General features: G+C 41.5%; 1 protein-coding gene across 2 annotated transcripts in view; it reads right to left on the bottom strand.

Moving 5' to 3' along the window:
* Positions 1 to 15,093, bottom strand: part of PLXNA2 (plexin A2) — a 400,950-nt gene that overhangs the window by 133,605 nt on the left and 252,252 nt on the right. For both annotated transcript variants that reach the window (XM_083508745.1, XM_083508746.1), the window contains exon 10: positions 1,198 to 1,398. In XM_083508745.1, coding sequence (XP_083364871.1) covers positions 1,198 to 1,398 — 201 coding nt within the window. The remainder of the gene's footprint in view (positions 1 to 1,197; positions 1,399 to 15,093) is intronic.

The following is a 15,093-nucleotide window of genomic DNA, read 5'->3' as shown; positions in this document are numbered from 1 at the left end:
TTCCAACAAAATATTAAAATACAGTAATGCATTAAACATTAACAGCACTATTCTGAGGTAATCTATGAAGTTTCTTCATATACAGTGGTGCCCCGCAAGATGAATGCCTCGCAAGATGAAAAACCCGCTAGACGAAAGGGTTTTCCGTTTTTCAATGCGCTTCGCAAGACGAATTTCCCTATGGGCTTGCTTCGCAAGACAAAAACGTCTTGCGAGTCTTGCGATTTTTTTCGCCCCCCCTTTTTCTAAGCCGCTAAGCCGCTAATAGCCTTTTAGCCACTAATCTGCTAAGCCTTTAATAGCCGCTAAACCGCTAATAGCGCTAATCCGCTAATAGGGTTGCTTTGCAAGACGAAAAAACCGCTAGACGAAGAGAATCGCGTAACGGATTATTTTCGTCTTGCGAGGCACCACTGTAGTTTATTGATTGTTGAAATAATGTTGAAACTGAGGACACAGCCTCTGTATATACATATATGTTTTACAATGTATCAGTGTCAGATTTATCAACATATAAATTCAGAATAACCTGGTGACAGGAATGCCAGCTTGGCCCCACTACCGTGAGTGCCTGGGGCCATGGATGCCATGCAGTGTGCATGTCCCTGGCACCAAAATTTGTGGGTGCCCAGCCCCTTCATGGGAAATTTTGTGGGTGCTCGGGCACCCAGAGCCCCAGGGAGTTGGCCCCTATGCCTAGTGTGCGGAAGCCGCTCAGCAAGCTACAGGGATCATGAGTTAAACAGCCAAGTGATGGGATGGTAAGTATCACTCATTTATTCAATTAAAGCAACTCAGACTAATAAGATCACTGAAGGGTCACTGTGTGCTAGAAGCCAAATCCTGTAATACCATATAACTCAGGAGCTAAACGCTAGGGTAGGAAGCCTGTAGAAACCTAGTTTTCAGTGCTCCCCTAGCAGAGGGAGACTTTTTAGTTCTCCCAGGCAATTGGGAATTAGTTGGACATTTTTGCTGCTGCTTTTATGTTGTTTTAAACTACTACCTTCTACTCTTTTGATTTTATATTCTACTTCCCATATTAAAAAACATTCTGTAAAGCCACTTTGTACTGTTTTTTTTTGAAAGGGAGGCTAGAAATATTGCAAATAAATAAATCCCCAACTCCTTTTATGCACAACCTTTTCTATTCCAGCTATTCCTTTTTTATTATTCCTCATCTCCCAATCAACTTACAGAACTATTCTGGCACTGGACACTTGAACTGTTGAAGCGCAGAGCAGGCACCCGATAGACTACCCCTTGGATGTTGAGGACACACTCATAGCCACGCTGGCCGGACTGAGGCTGAGGTAAATTTCTAGCCTTCAGGGTGATGGGCTTCACTTCACCAACAGGGATCAAAATCTCTTCTGTACGGAACAGCTGTGGGCAATCCTGGAAAACATATTTGAAAACAGCAATGTATTAGGCAACTGCAGGCACATGGTACTCTGAATACAGTTGTTTCCTGAAGACACACGTGGACTCTGGGGAATTGCATATCAATAATGTAAATGCAGATACAATTATGGTTCGGCTATTTCCCAGAAATCTGTTGTAGATACAAAACATAAATAAAGGATGAGGAACCTCAGGTGGGGGGGGGGGACAAATGTGGCTTTCTCTAGGCCACCCCCTCACCAGCCTTGCTTTACACCCTTCTTTTTTCGCCTGGTTGGAACATAGCTTGAATGTCTTGCTGGCCTAGATGGGTGATACAGGGAGATGTGTGAGTTTGAAGAAACCAGCCCACTATACAATGGTAGAATTCACTTTTGTTGTTCTGCCTATTTTCACCTCCAGCCCCACTCACCCTGGACATTGAATCCTGGAAGGTTTCCCAGAAAGAAATGCAGCCTTTGAGCTGAAAAATGATTGCAACAAGGGTTAAGCTTAAAACTTTGACTTTAAATTCACGGATTCTGAGGGGAGGTGGTGGGAGGGAAGACAGTTCACAAAAAAAAAAAATTTCACTGCCGTGTCTTTTGTGGTCTTAACAGTACAGGCAAAGGCCTGTCCAGTAGACCACAGAGAAAGTGATAGCAAGAAGCATGGACTTTATTCTGATCCCAAAATATCTTCATCTAGTCATTTTGCTAGTCATCTAGTCTTTTCAGGGCCTGCAGGGGTAAAATGGCAGCTATCGGGACTCTTGGTATCACCACTGCAGCCAGTGATAAATTCACTTCACCCTCTTTCATGCCACTCTCCCAGCCAGGCCATGGCCAAAATCCTGCTCCCAATAGTGTAGCATACAAAGGCACCGGGAGAGGCATTTTGGCTCAGCTGTGATTGTAACTGGAGCAGGTGAAAGAATTACATTAAAAAAACAAAAAACCCAAGAGAGAGAGAAGGCATTTTTTAAAATGAAAACATCCATTTCAGCTAAAAACTTTGGATTATTTTCATACTTTTCCTTTGTAATATTTTTGCCAGCCTTTGCTTTCTAGCAACTGAAATGTAAAGGAAACCCAGGGTTCTTTTGTTCGGTAAAAAATATCTAAATAAAGTTAATAGCCACAGTTTCTCAGGTACTTAGAATGAAGGGTATTTATTTTGAAATGCACAAAAAGGAAATAACTAAATCTTGCTGGGAACAGGGTCCCTCTAGCTGAGACAAATCTTTGACCTGATCCAGAAGGGCTCTTACATTTTTACCTATATGACAGCAGCAGGGAATCTTTGATCAGCCGAAAGGCCACAATCCCTCATAGGTAACCTTCTGGCGCTCTCATCCTAGTAGTGGACAAGGCCAGGGGCAAAAAGCAGACACAGCAATGGGTGTGTCTCCTACTTTGTATAGTCAGCCACAGTCTAGCTATGAAAAAAACAAAGCTTATACACGCTAACAGACAACCATGTATGCATCTTTCTTCCAGAAAAGCAAGAGGTGTTCAAAGACAAATTCCAACTATGGTAAGTTAAGAGCACTCGAGGAGGGCATGGATGAGGGTTGGTGAAGGTCTTAGGAGATTCATGAGGGCATTTAGTACAGCACTGTAAAGGGAATTGGGGTTGCTTGTGGGTAGATGTAGCTGATGCTCTAGGCCAGTGTTTCCCAACCTTGGGCCTCCAGCTGTTTTTGGACTACAACTCCCATCATCCCTAGCTAGCAAGACCAGTGGTCAGGGATGATGGGAATTGTAGTTCAAAAACAGCTGGAGGCCCAAGGTTGGGAAACACTGCTCTAGGCAACGTTCCCTGGCTAAACCTTTCCCTGGCTGGACAGCCCTTTCTCCGTGGCTGTCTCAGTCACTGGCAGAATCCGTCAGTGGGCGTTTCCTGAACTTCCTCCAACATAAAAACTCCTTGACACCAAGTCTCCGCCTGGACTCCCTGCGCGGAAGTCTCCTGCGCAGAGTGGGCGTGGCCAGCGGAGGTCCTGGACTCTCCCTGCTGGTCTCTGTGGAAGAGTCCTGGAGCCCTCTCTCCGAAGTCCTTCCCTGCTCCCCTTTCTCCCAGGTGTCACGCTGATTTCCTTCCCCTAAGGAAGTGTTCTCTCTCCCTCTGCTGGTCCCTTCTCCCGCATCATTGGGGAGCCTTACCTCCACTCTTGGCTCCGATGGCAGTTCCCTGACAAGCACCCTGTTTTAAACAGAGGTCAGCTAGATGCTTTTGAGAAACCTATAACAAGGTAACAAGCTCTGTCCCCTCATACAACTCATACAAAGAAATATCACTTTTTTCCTTGTGAAGAACAAATTTGTCTATAGCAACCACCCACATCTATCCTTTTTTTAATGGTCTTGTGAATTTAAGCCCAAACTCTTCTGGGGCAATCTCTCTTGATGCCCTAGAACAACTTCTTATTAAGCACAGGAATAAACAAACCAGCCTGTCAACACAGAAAACATCTCTGATTTAGACAGACAACTTATCAATCAGATAGCTAGGAAGGAATACAGCTCCTGGAAGATGATTTAGTGAATAAAATTTATGAGCAACAGACAAGTCAAAACTCCCCATTTCCTTTCACAACCAAATTGGAGCTGCTCTAAAAATGACTGACCCTTGAAAAGAAATCAGGAAAATAGTTTCAAAGGGTCTTTTTCAAATAAGGATTTTTTCTATTTAGGGCTTAAACAAGTAGGGCTTTTCAAACTGACAAATATAAACTTTTGACAAATATGTTGGCTTAGTATATTAATCTGCTTTGAGAACTTCCTTTTTGATTTGTAATAATTTGTTTCATTTGTCTGGCTTCACAAACAAGAAAGCTAAAATATATAATTCATAGCACTCACAACTTTCAAAATAAATCACTCATCCAGTTACATACTGTGCCCTGAAGCATGATTTGTTAACAGCAAATGACAACACTTATATTTGCTAATTATGAAATGGAAAATTTGGGCTTCCAACATAACCATTTATGTAATACTCTGTTTCCTGGTGTCACAATCTTTTTCCATTAAGAAACTTGGTTTTTTTTATATATAAATTAAACATTAAGGAGTTTGAGCTCAACCACGGAGGAGAGAAATCTCTCCACTCACATTTTGCATGGCTTGTAAAAAAAAGGGGGTCACAATACACTGGAAACAGCATAAGTGTGTTTCTTCTTCCTGTGCTGTCCATGTCTCACCTTGACTCTGTCCTCTTTTGGCCATTCCACTAATGAATTTTCACTAGTGCCATTGTGTGTCTGCACTAGCTCCATACTTTAAAGCGATAAAATATCAAACATTAAAAACTTCCCTAAACAGGGCTGCCTTCAGATGTCTTCTAAAAGTCAGACATCTAAAAGCCTTGACATCTGATGGGAGGGCGTTCCACAGAGCGGGTGCCACCACTGATAAGGTCCTCTGCCTGGTTCCCTGAAGCGTCACTTCTCACAGTGAGGGAACCGCTAGAAGGCCCTTGGAGCTGGACCTCAGTGTCCGGGCTGAACGATGGGGGTGGAGATGCTTCTTCATATATCTTTTGCATAAATAAGGTCCCAGGCTCAATTCCCAGCATCTCCAGGTAGGGCTGGAAACATCTGCTGTCTGAAATCCCAGAAAGCTGAGGGCAGGTCAGTGCAGATAATATTGAACTATATGGAGCAGTGGCTGATTCAGTATAAAGCATGTGTCTGTGTTCTCGTGACCTCATTTACTAAAGACTCAAACTTTTTGACTAGCTCAGGTGTGGATAAACGGGAAACAGATGCTTTCCTCTTTGGGAAAGTCAGAAGCTTTGTCCTGCTGCTTCATAAACTTTTTATTGGACCTCTGGTATATATTTTATTTTGTTTTTTCAAGAGGGATTTTGGGCAGATTAGTAGTAAGAAATAATTTTCAAATCCAGTTGGGGGGAAACCACGTTGTCGCCAGGGGGGAAATGACCTTACTTTCAAGGCAGTGACTTTATGAACTGAAAGGAAATGTTTATGACTCAAAGCATCTATGCTGAGTCCCCTCAGCCATGCTTCTGAAGCAGCTCATCTTACACAGGTGGAGAAGTACAACAGACCTGGATCTACCATTTACCTTTCCTTGGGTACTGCTGAAATCATGCTCACTGCTCACTATTACAAATAGAGATATTCTTAAGGAAGTCAAAGGATTAAAATAATTTTAGACATATGTAAACTAAGCATCAGTTGACACAATCAAGTTATTTGTGGATTTTTATCAGTGTTAGGGTGCACCCTCTCTTGGAGGCTTTCTCCTCATTTCACAAATATTCAGTGCCTCTAATCTGTCACTAGGTGTCACTATAATGTTGTTTGCACAGTGAACAGAACCAAAGCAGCATCTAGTAAGTAAGTAAACATTAACTCATGCAGTAGACTAAGAGACACTCCATAAATATAGCCCTTATTTTATATCTTAAGGAAAATAGTTTCATGGAGCTTCTTGGTACCCATTTTATACAAATCAGTAACCATGGTAGGGAACACATGCAAAGGAATTTTCAATATATGTGATCAAACCTCACATGTGATACTGATGACAGTAACAAATATACAACCATTTGCTTTTTAAAAATTTATTTTGGTTGCAACACTTTAATAATGTCGAAAGCAGACAGAAGTTATGTGACTTACATTAGTGGATGGCATGGTGGGGAAGCACTGCTCTTCTGACCCCTGGTTGGCTATGTTACTGCCGTTTACTGGGAGGCATATGGAGAGGGTTATGAAGTCATGGTGCAAACACACCAGCAGGAGCACCAGATTAGCTCCTGTGGTGCATTTGCACCATGCTGACTATCCTACCCTATCCTAACTGACTTGAGTTCAGATGAGCAGCAACACCTGACCCCGCTGTCCATTACTTGTGACTAAATTCACATCCTAACTATCAATCTTACTTCCCCAGTTATCCTGTCAACTGTAAAGTTCCATCCTAGCTGCACATACAATAGAGGGAGTCACTCTTGGTGGTAATGTCTGTATGAGCCTCATAACCAACCACCACTTTTGAAGATAGGCCCAGGCTCTCCTTGTATTACATGCCTGGACGATGACCACGTCCGAATTCTCCACCTCCCGGGCCCAGATTGCAATTTTGTCTCCCTTGGTTGGTGACTGCTCCACAGTCGTCTTCACTGTAGTCAGTGGAAGCATTTTAAGTATCAATGACAATGTTGTATTGTGACATGGTGACCAAAGACACGGTGGTGTGGCTGTCAATGTTGTTGTATTCTCTAGTTTCCGGTGACACCGTTGTCTTTTCTGCTTTGTTGAAAAGAGTTCAAATTATAATTGTACTACAAAAGCAGGACCTATATACCAGAAAAGTGGAACCGTGAGGGATTCTTGAAATTGACACATTTCAAAATAAAAATAAAAAATGCTATCCGAAAGACTGCAGATGAAGACAAAGGAAAGATAGAAACAGACTTCAGTACTAATCGGCTATCATGCACTTTTGTTGGTGGTGCTAGTCTACTGCCAGCATTGATTTTATTTCATTCATTTTGTTTTTAAGACTGCGGTCCTCAAAACATCATGAGATGAGATAGGCACCAAAATTACAGGTGTATAATTATGATCTTTTCAAGATTCAAAACATGACATTTAAGATGATCTGCTGTTTTGTTGAAATATAACAACGATTGTAATATAAAAACCCTGTAGGCAATTCATTGTATAGCCTCAGAGTTTACGTCTTGAAAAAGAACTCTGTTATATGGCCCACTATTCTCCAGGATTAGTCTTTTAATAGATCTGAAGCATGCTGGGAAAACAGCTTTTTCCTATGGCAAAGTGCGTGACAGTTCCCTTTCCTTTTCACCCTGAAACCAAATCTGTTGACTGTAGGGTTAGAAATGCTGCTGGCAAAAAGGATTTCTATTATTGTTACATACAAGGAGGCTATAATGGAGTTTTTCTCGTAGCAAAGGTTTCATTGGGCGAAAAATGTCACATCGGAACTGTAGTGAAAGTAAAGATTCAGACAGCATGTATGCTCCACTCCAGGGAGAAGAGAGTAACTGTAGGACCTTTCTCCTGTTTGACAGCTTCAGTGATTGCATTAATAAAGGCATCCAAGATGTGGAAGGATATGCTACAGGATGCAACATCACCAACTGCACAGGGCACTTGTGAGTACTGCATTGCTACTGGCCATTTTTACTGAATTTGTCAGATGAGTGAATGAAGTCACAGAACCTGTAGGGGCTTGTGCATAGCACTGGGTTTGCTTAGGAGAGACATACCGTGTATTACGGAGAGCACTGTTGAGTGTTTCTATAGTGCTCTGCGGTGGCTTGCTGCATATTGGGTTCTTCTTCTTCTTCTTCTTTTTTTTACTTTATGGCGATTTGTTTTAAGGTTGCCGAATTCACACATGTATGTTATGCAAGGGCTTAGGTAAACAGAACTGATGTGCCAGGGTGTTAATACAAAAAAGAAAGTAAGAAAGTAAGAAAGTAAGAAAGTAAGAAAGTAAGAAAGTAAGAAAGTAAGAAAGTAAGAAAGTAAGAAAGAAAGAAAGAAAGAAAGAAAGAAAGAAAGAATTCTGCATGCCATGAGAGACCTTCTGCATTATTCCCCTTTTTGACTTTCCAGTTAAAATAAACTGCTTGGCCACATGAATCATTATCCTTTTCATTGGCAACAGACAATAATACTTTAAAAGTTGATGTGATGTGCTGTCTGAAGGGGGATGCAAACGAATAACATACATCACTGGACTTTGTATGAAAGTTGGGCATCTGTTCCAAAAGGATACTAGCATATTATCCAGTTAGAAAACAAGTAGAGTTGTATCAAGTCCTGGGATAGCTCAGTCGGTAGAACATCAGACTCTTAATCTCAGGGGTGTGCGTTTGAGCCCCATGTTGGGCAAAAGCTTCCTGCACTGTAGGGTTTTTTTAGCAAGCTCCATTCAAATGACTCTACATAGATGACTCTACATAGAACTCTACAATTCTATGATTCTTTGAAATTGGTGCCCCTCTGCTGACAAAAGTCTTATTGACTCAGAGCAGCCTACCACCAGTGGAGGAGGGACTGAAGCAATCTTCATCAATTCCCTCTTTCCACTGCAACTCCCTTGTTCTGAAGGGTGCAATCCTTTGACACAGTTTGGCTTAGCATGTTGTCCAGACTCCGGCAAACCATGAGCCTGACTTTGAATGAAATGCTAAGACAAACCATGGCTTAGCTCACTGCAGTTCCACAGCCACAATCTCCTCTCTGGATCTCACACCCTCGGACATTGACATTAAACCATGATTTGAATTAGCAGCACATGCCAGCTGAGCCAATATGTTGCAAGTTTTCTAAAGAACGTATCAAGAAGATCATCATGGGGTATTTGAAAACATATTTTATCACAGTCACTAATGTTTGAGAATGACTTTCTAAGCAAAGAAGATTTGGAACCCAAGGGACAGGAACAAGCTTCTTATTTACAGGCTGTCTTCTCTCAAGCATCTTTGGAAGCATTAGCTAATTATGCACATTGATAAACACTAACAGAATTGGCATGTGATCTAAAACTCTGCTCTCCCTGTACATTGTGGATGGCTTCATTGATTTTGCTAACATAATTGCTAATTTAACTGGTTGAATCCAAAGAATAATGTGATCCTTTGGAAACTTGGCATTAAAAAGCCAAAACCCAATAGAAGCCAAAGAATTTAGCTGCTGTAATCTCATATTCCTTTAAGAAATCCAACTGCTTATTGCATGTTGTTTTCTGGCCTTTGCTTTGCAAACAGACAAGCTCAGTTTTACCATGATGATTAAACATAACAAATAATTTAAAATGCAGTTCATGTCAGCCAATTTCTTTTGAGTAAATATGTCCCTTTGCACCTGCAACCTCAGCTTTATCTCATTTATGCCTTTGATTCTTGTCAATATTTTGCCCTAAAATGTGAGTCACCCTCTTGTGCTCCTTTCCCAAACACAGTGTTGGTAACTTCTCTTATCTTGTTGCAAATCTCTCCATTGCCAAGTTACTGAAACTGGACAGCCTACATTTTAAAAAAATCAATCAGATTCACAGCAGGTTTTTTAAACAAACAAAAAAACAAACAAACACAAAACAAAATGAAAACTGTTACACTACAGAGCTGCAGGAGAAAGGACAAAATCATGGAAAGTGTATAGAAAAGCCCAATTTGTCAAAGGGAAGGATCCCAATATAATGAAGGTGTATGTGTGTACAAGTGAAACTGTATACAGTGGTACCTTGGTTCTCAAACTTAATCCATTCCAGGAGTCCATTTGACTCCTGAAACTGTTCGAAAACCAAGGTGCAACTTCCGAATGGCTGCAGGAACTTCCTGCACTCAAGCAGAAGCCGCAGAAGCCGTGTCGGAAGTTCGGCTTCTGAAAAACGTTCATAAACCAGAACACTTACTTTTGGGTTTGTGGCGTTCAGGAGTCAATTTTTTGACAACTAAGCCATTTGGGAACCAAGGTACCACTGTAGTGATCCTTAGGAGATCACAGGAGCTCAGTCAAACACATAGTAGTAGGTTCGATGGCTCAAGTCTGACTTGGTATAAAGCAGCATCTTCTTTCCAGTGCAAGCAAACCCGGGCCATTCTGGCTGATATCCAACAAAGCTGTTACACAAGCAAATGAACTTTCCCTCCTAATCTGCTCCCAGTGTACTCCGCCTCCTCCTGCAAGAAATATCTGCTTGGGGTTTCCCCCCAGCCCTCCAGGATAGATTGGAAGTGTTGTGAAGGGGTGGGCAGGGGGAGGAGAGAGAGGGAATGTTCCACTGCCAGTAAATTTTAAAATCTATTTCCCCCCCTTGAGGTTGAAATCCCTCTCCCTCAAAAAATAAAAAATACCACACACACAACAGAACTCTAGGCAATATGCAGCACAAATCTAATCAACAATAAATCATTTCCCTGACAAGCTCAGGAGAACTGGGAAAAGTTGATACTGGCTTCTTTATCCTTCTTTATAGGGAAAAAAGAGAGGAAAAATTCATTATGGAAACAAAGAGTATGACATTCTTTTTGTCACCTCTTGATGATAGCTAACAATGTAATTTGTTGACTGCTACTGGCTTAAGTTAACAGCCAGCCTAGGATAATGAAAATCAGATAATGAAAGTTCAGGGAACACAAAGTTCTTATTTTAATCCCCACCTGAAGCAGGTTTCCATCTGGGGAAATGAATAAATTTCATACGCAGAGGAAAAGTTCAGCAAAATAATTTCTACAAAATATATCTAAGATCTTGGCAGGGAAAAAAATAGATGAGCAGTCAATCAGACTACAAAGCTACAATTTGGAATGCATATTTTGTAATGGTACATATAATCTCCATGGCGTCAGATCTATGGACAGGTTTTCCCGTACTTCTCTGGATGCCATCTACATAATATTCCAGAAATAACTGTTTTCTTTAAAGAAACCGTTGACGTATTTTTGCTACTCTTGGACCTTAATGAACAGCTCCCCCCCCCAATTGATCTAGGAAGCTGGCAATAAACACTGACCTCCCACTCCACATTGAGCAAGTGATATCTGGTTTTACGTCTGATCTCCTTCCCCTCCTATCTTGATATCTAGTCTTCTGAATCTGCTCTGGTATGTTTTACACTTTTCTCTGAGGTTTCCTAAATGGCATTAGTGGCAATTATGGTAAGTAGTCCAATAGCTGAAATTGCAAAGCATTTGGCACCACAGCTTAGCTCTTTGACAAGCTGCTTTATTTTATATGTCTCCATCCAATCTTTCTTTGAATGATTAATTAGGAACTGAGCTATGTTGCAAAAACACTGCCCTATGTATCAGCAAACTCAGCTCGAAATGATATATAAATAAACCTTGTAGCAGGACCTTGTAGCAGGAGCGGAGGAAGGGGGGTGCGGGCCGCCCTGGGTGTCACCACTGAGTGACAAAATATTGGGCGGCACTCACCACAGGGCCTGCAGCGTGTAGGCTCTGCGCTTCCCAAATGGTTTGCCTACTGCCTCCCCCCACCAGCTGTAGGGCGGCTGAGTGGGAGGAGGCAGGCAGACTCCAGAGACCCCGTGGTACACCCTGCCCTTATGGACAGCTAGTGCTGCCCCTGGGCATGCTCCCCCAGGGGCCCGAGTGGCTTTCTCTGCCGTTGCCTTCTAGATTAGGTGGTTTGCTAAATTTGAGCTGCTAGGTATTTCTGAAGTCTTTTGAATGGAGCTTCCTAAAAAACGACGAGGTCAGCATTTCTACCAAGGAAAAACAATAAGCGCTTAAAGCTACATTTGAACCTTAAAGACTGACAGACATGGAGCATAAGGATTTTGTTTTCAGCATACCTCCAGGATTGCATTCTGAATTGATGTCGCTTTCTCTCCAAGGACATGAATCCCCCGCCACAAAACCCAAACAATGTTTTGGTAGACCACAAAAGAAAATTGCACTTCAATTGCACTGTGTGAAACTACATAAGACATTTCCCAAGAGGGATGTGCAGATGAGAACTAAATCAATGTTTTGGTTTCATGTATTACATTATTTAATTTTGCCCTAACATGAAAAAGGTAGTATAAACCCAATTTACATGATAGGAAATGTGTTAAAAGAAGAGATTTTTGCATTTCCAGAAATATGGTCTCTTCAAGAATTGCAATTCAACAACACATGCCGTATATTTCATGCTAAGGGCACATTCATGAATTAGATTACAAATTGCATGTGTTGTGAAGTGAAATGTTAATTAGCTCTGTTAAATGAGACAGATATTCAGGACGTTTAGGTTTTGTGCTGTACATCCTAGATCTCCAACCTATTTGCATTTCTGAGTACAATAGGAAATTTTAGAAAGTATCATTTGCACTGCCACAAAATGGCTGATGTAAAACTACAAGTCCTACCTAGTTTAATTGTACATACACACTTCCCTTGTTCTAGAGAAGACTCTTTTTGGAATTACATGTTTTGTTCTAACACTATGTCTGATTAGCTCCAGAAAAATCTCACAATATCTGGACAATAGTTATAGAGAAGTTATGGCCTCAAAGCCTAGCAGTGAAGATGACACTAAGGAAAGGCTGCCATTCTACCAGCTAAGGAACCAGACTGGATCCATGGCTCTGAGTCTAATGCTGGTGATGAGGAAAGCACTGAACCTGGGAATGGCAGGCAGGTACTAGTGAACCAGATGTCATAACATCAGGGTTGTCATAACACAGAACTGGAGCCAAGACCCTCACAGACACCTTCCCCTAGGGGAAGGGAACTGAGTGCCTCCTATAGGATCCTACCAGTCGAACAGCTGCAAGTGCACCAGGCAGTGGCGGCCCTTGGCATCTCAAATTGCAGTGGCGCCCTGTGCAACACCAGAATCTGGTGCCCCCATCTGTAACTTTCCATCGGATAGAATAGTTGCAGTGCAAGCTGCGGTATTCCAGAAGCTCTATGCCCAGTGTGAACAAACTGGTCATGCTCCCCTAGATCTGCCTTTGACAACTTACTTGTCATGCTGCTTTGCCCCATGGGCTCCTTTGCAGGATCAGTACTGTGTGATATGAATTCAACCTCAATCCCAGCCCCACATTGCAAAGGTTCTGCAGCCAAGGTAGGGACAGGATCTCTGCCTCCTGCACAAAGTGTATTCTATCCTTGCCACCTCAACAAACTCTCTCTTCTGTCTCTCTGCCATCCCACCCTACAATGTGTACACTTGCTCCCTTTCTATGGGAGCAAAAGGGATTTCATGGACTTGGTGGGCGATGAACCCACATTCACAAGAAAGAACTTAGACATGACATCAGTTCAGAAGTAGGGGATTTCTTGTTTCAGCAGAGTATGAAGCTACAAACCATCGAAACCCATAATGCACCTAGGTGGATTTTGAAGTCTTTCCATTTCAGCCACAGAGCTATAATCTGCTTTTCAATCTTGAAGAAATGTAAAACATGTTTTGGTGGTTCAGTTCTACCCAGGAAGGAAAAAGGAATGCTGAACAGAAAAACAACACAAAAATCGCAAATGCATGCACAGGTCTTTTCATGTACATGGTTCCATGTATTGCCTAATAAATAGAGGGAAACATGCACATGAAAAGCCCTTGTGGATGCATTTGCGATTTTTGTGTTGTTTTTCTGTGTTGTTTAACATAAACATGTGCCCATGTTAATGTTTTGTTCATATGCAAAATCTATCAGCAAAAACTCATGAATAAGTCAGTTAACTCTTTACAAGACTTTGGACTCCAACCTCTAGTAAATAAATCTAGGCATTTAAAGATCAGGCAGATGCTTCAGTTTTTGTTGCTGCTGCTGACAATGACTATAATTACAAGAAACTTCAAAACAGGCTGAAAACACGATCAGTAATGGGTATTAGCCAGGTGATAATATTACCTAAACATTTCCACTAAAAGGAAACAGAACACACCTCCAGTTTAACCTTCCAGAGCCTGTGAATGTTCCACCTGCCTGATTCAGTGCCACCCCTGTGGAAGCAACATTATCTGTACAAACTGAACACCAAAGCAGAATGGTGATGTTCAAATTTGGGAGAACAATTGAATTTATTTTCTCCTATCTTCCCACTGGGATGAGACTACGGGAAATATATAAATATATTCTCTGTCATCTGAAGATTTCCCCCATTTAAACTATTTTATTACCATAAGTCTCACCCAAGCACAGCTTTATGACAACTTTCTTTTTCTTACATAAATTGTTTATGTTATAGGGCTCATTTGAAAGTGACATCCAAGGTGAAGGTCCTTTCTTATAAGCCCTTTTCATCAGACAAATCCCTTGCTTTTATGGGTGCAGATATGTTCAATGTTCCTTTTCTTTTAATCTTAGTTAACTCCATTTCTCAAAATATTAATAAGAGCAAGTATACACTAGTTTACACTAGTATACAAGTATTTAATGTTGTAGTGCATTTTTTTCAATCCCTGAAGAAAAGCAAATGGAAACTACATCCTAGAAGTCTTGTTTGACCACCTATGGATTGCTATGACAGTGGCCCAAGTTCATTTCTTCCAGTCTCCATTAAATGGCATGTCTGCTCTCTGCTTAAATGTAGATCTGTTAGCATCAAGGGTTTCCTTGATTCCAATGACTCTGTTACAATAAAATGATTCCCCCCCCTAAGTGCTATCACTGAAAACAATGTGGGGATCTTAGATTCAAGCTGGGTTCACTGCTGTTCAATTTATCAACAGAGATGGCAAGTCTCTAGGCCACACTCCAATCTCAAACTGCGTCTTCACTTGCTGAGCTTCATGTTAACTTTGAATTCATGGTGAGAATACACTGCTTCTATTTCCACTTTCCAAGCCAGTGTTTGTATATTCACAGTAGTCCACCTTCCCTACATTTTTATTTTTATTTCTCTGGTGTTTCTTTTGAGCTGTGGGAGAATCGCCTGAACAGAAGACATTCATAGGCAAAAAATATAATTGGGTTGCTGCCCAGAAATTGGATGAAACATTAAGACATGCATGATATCATTGCTATCCTATGTTGGGTCATAAAAGACTTGGATCCATTATTTGAAGGAATGCTTTTCCTTATATCACCCTGATGTCTTATAGTTCCATCAGGGACACAGGTGGCGCTGTAACCTAAACCACTGAGCCTCTTGGGTTTGTCAATCGGAAGGTTCACAGTTTGAATTCATGTGACAGGGTAAGCTTCTGTTGCTTTGTCCCAGCTTCTGCCAACCTAGCAGTTT

This window comes from Podarcis liolepis, assembly GCF_965112155.1.
Source record: "Podarcis liolepis genome assembly, chromosome: 6".
NCBI lineage: Eukaryota > Metazoa > Chordata > Lepidosauria > Squamata > Lacertidae > Podarcis > Podarcis liolepis.
Note: the sequence above shows the minus strand (reverse complement) of the source record. Positions and strands in the feature narration are given on the sequence as shown.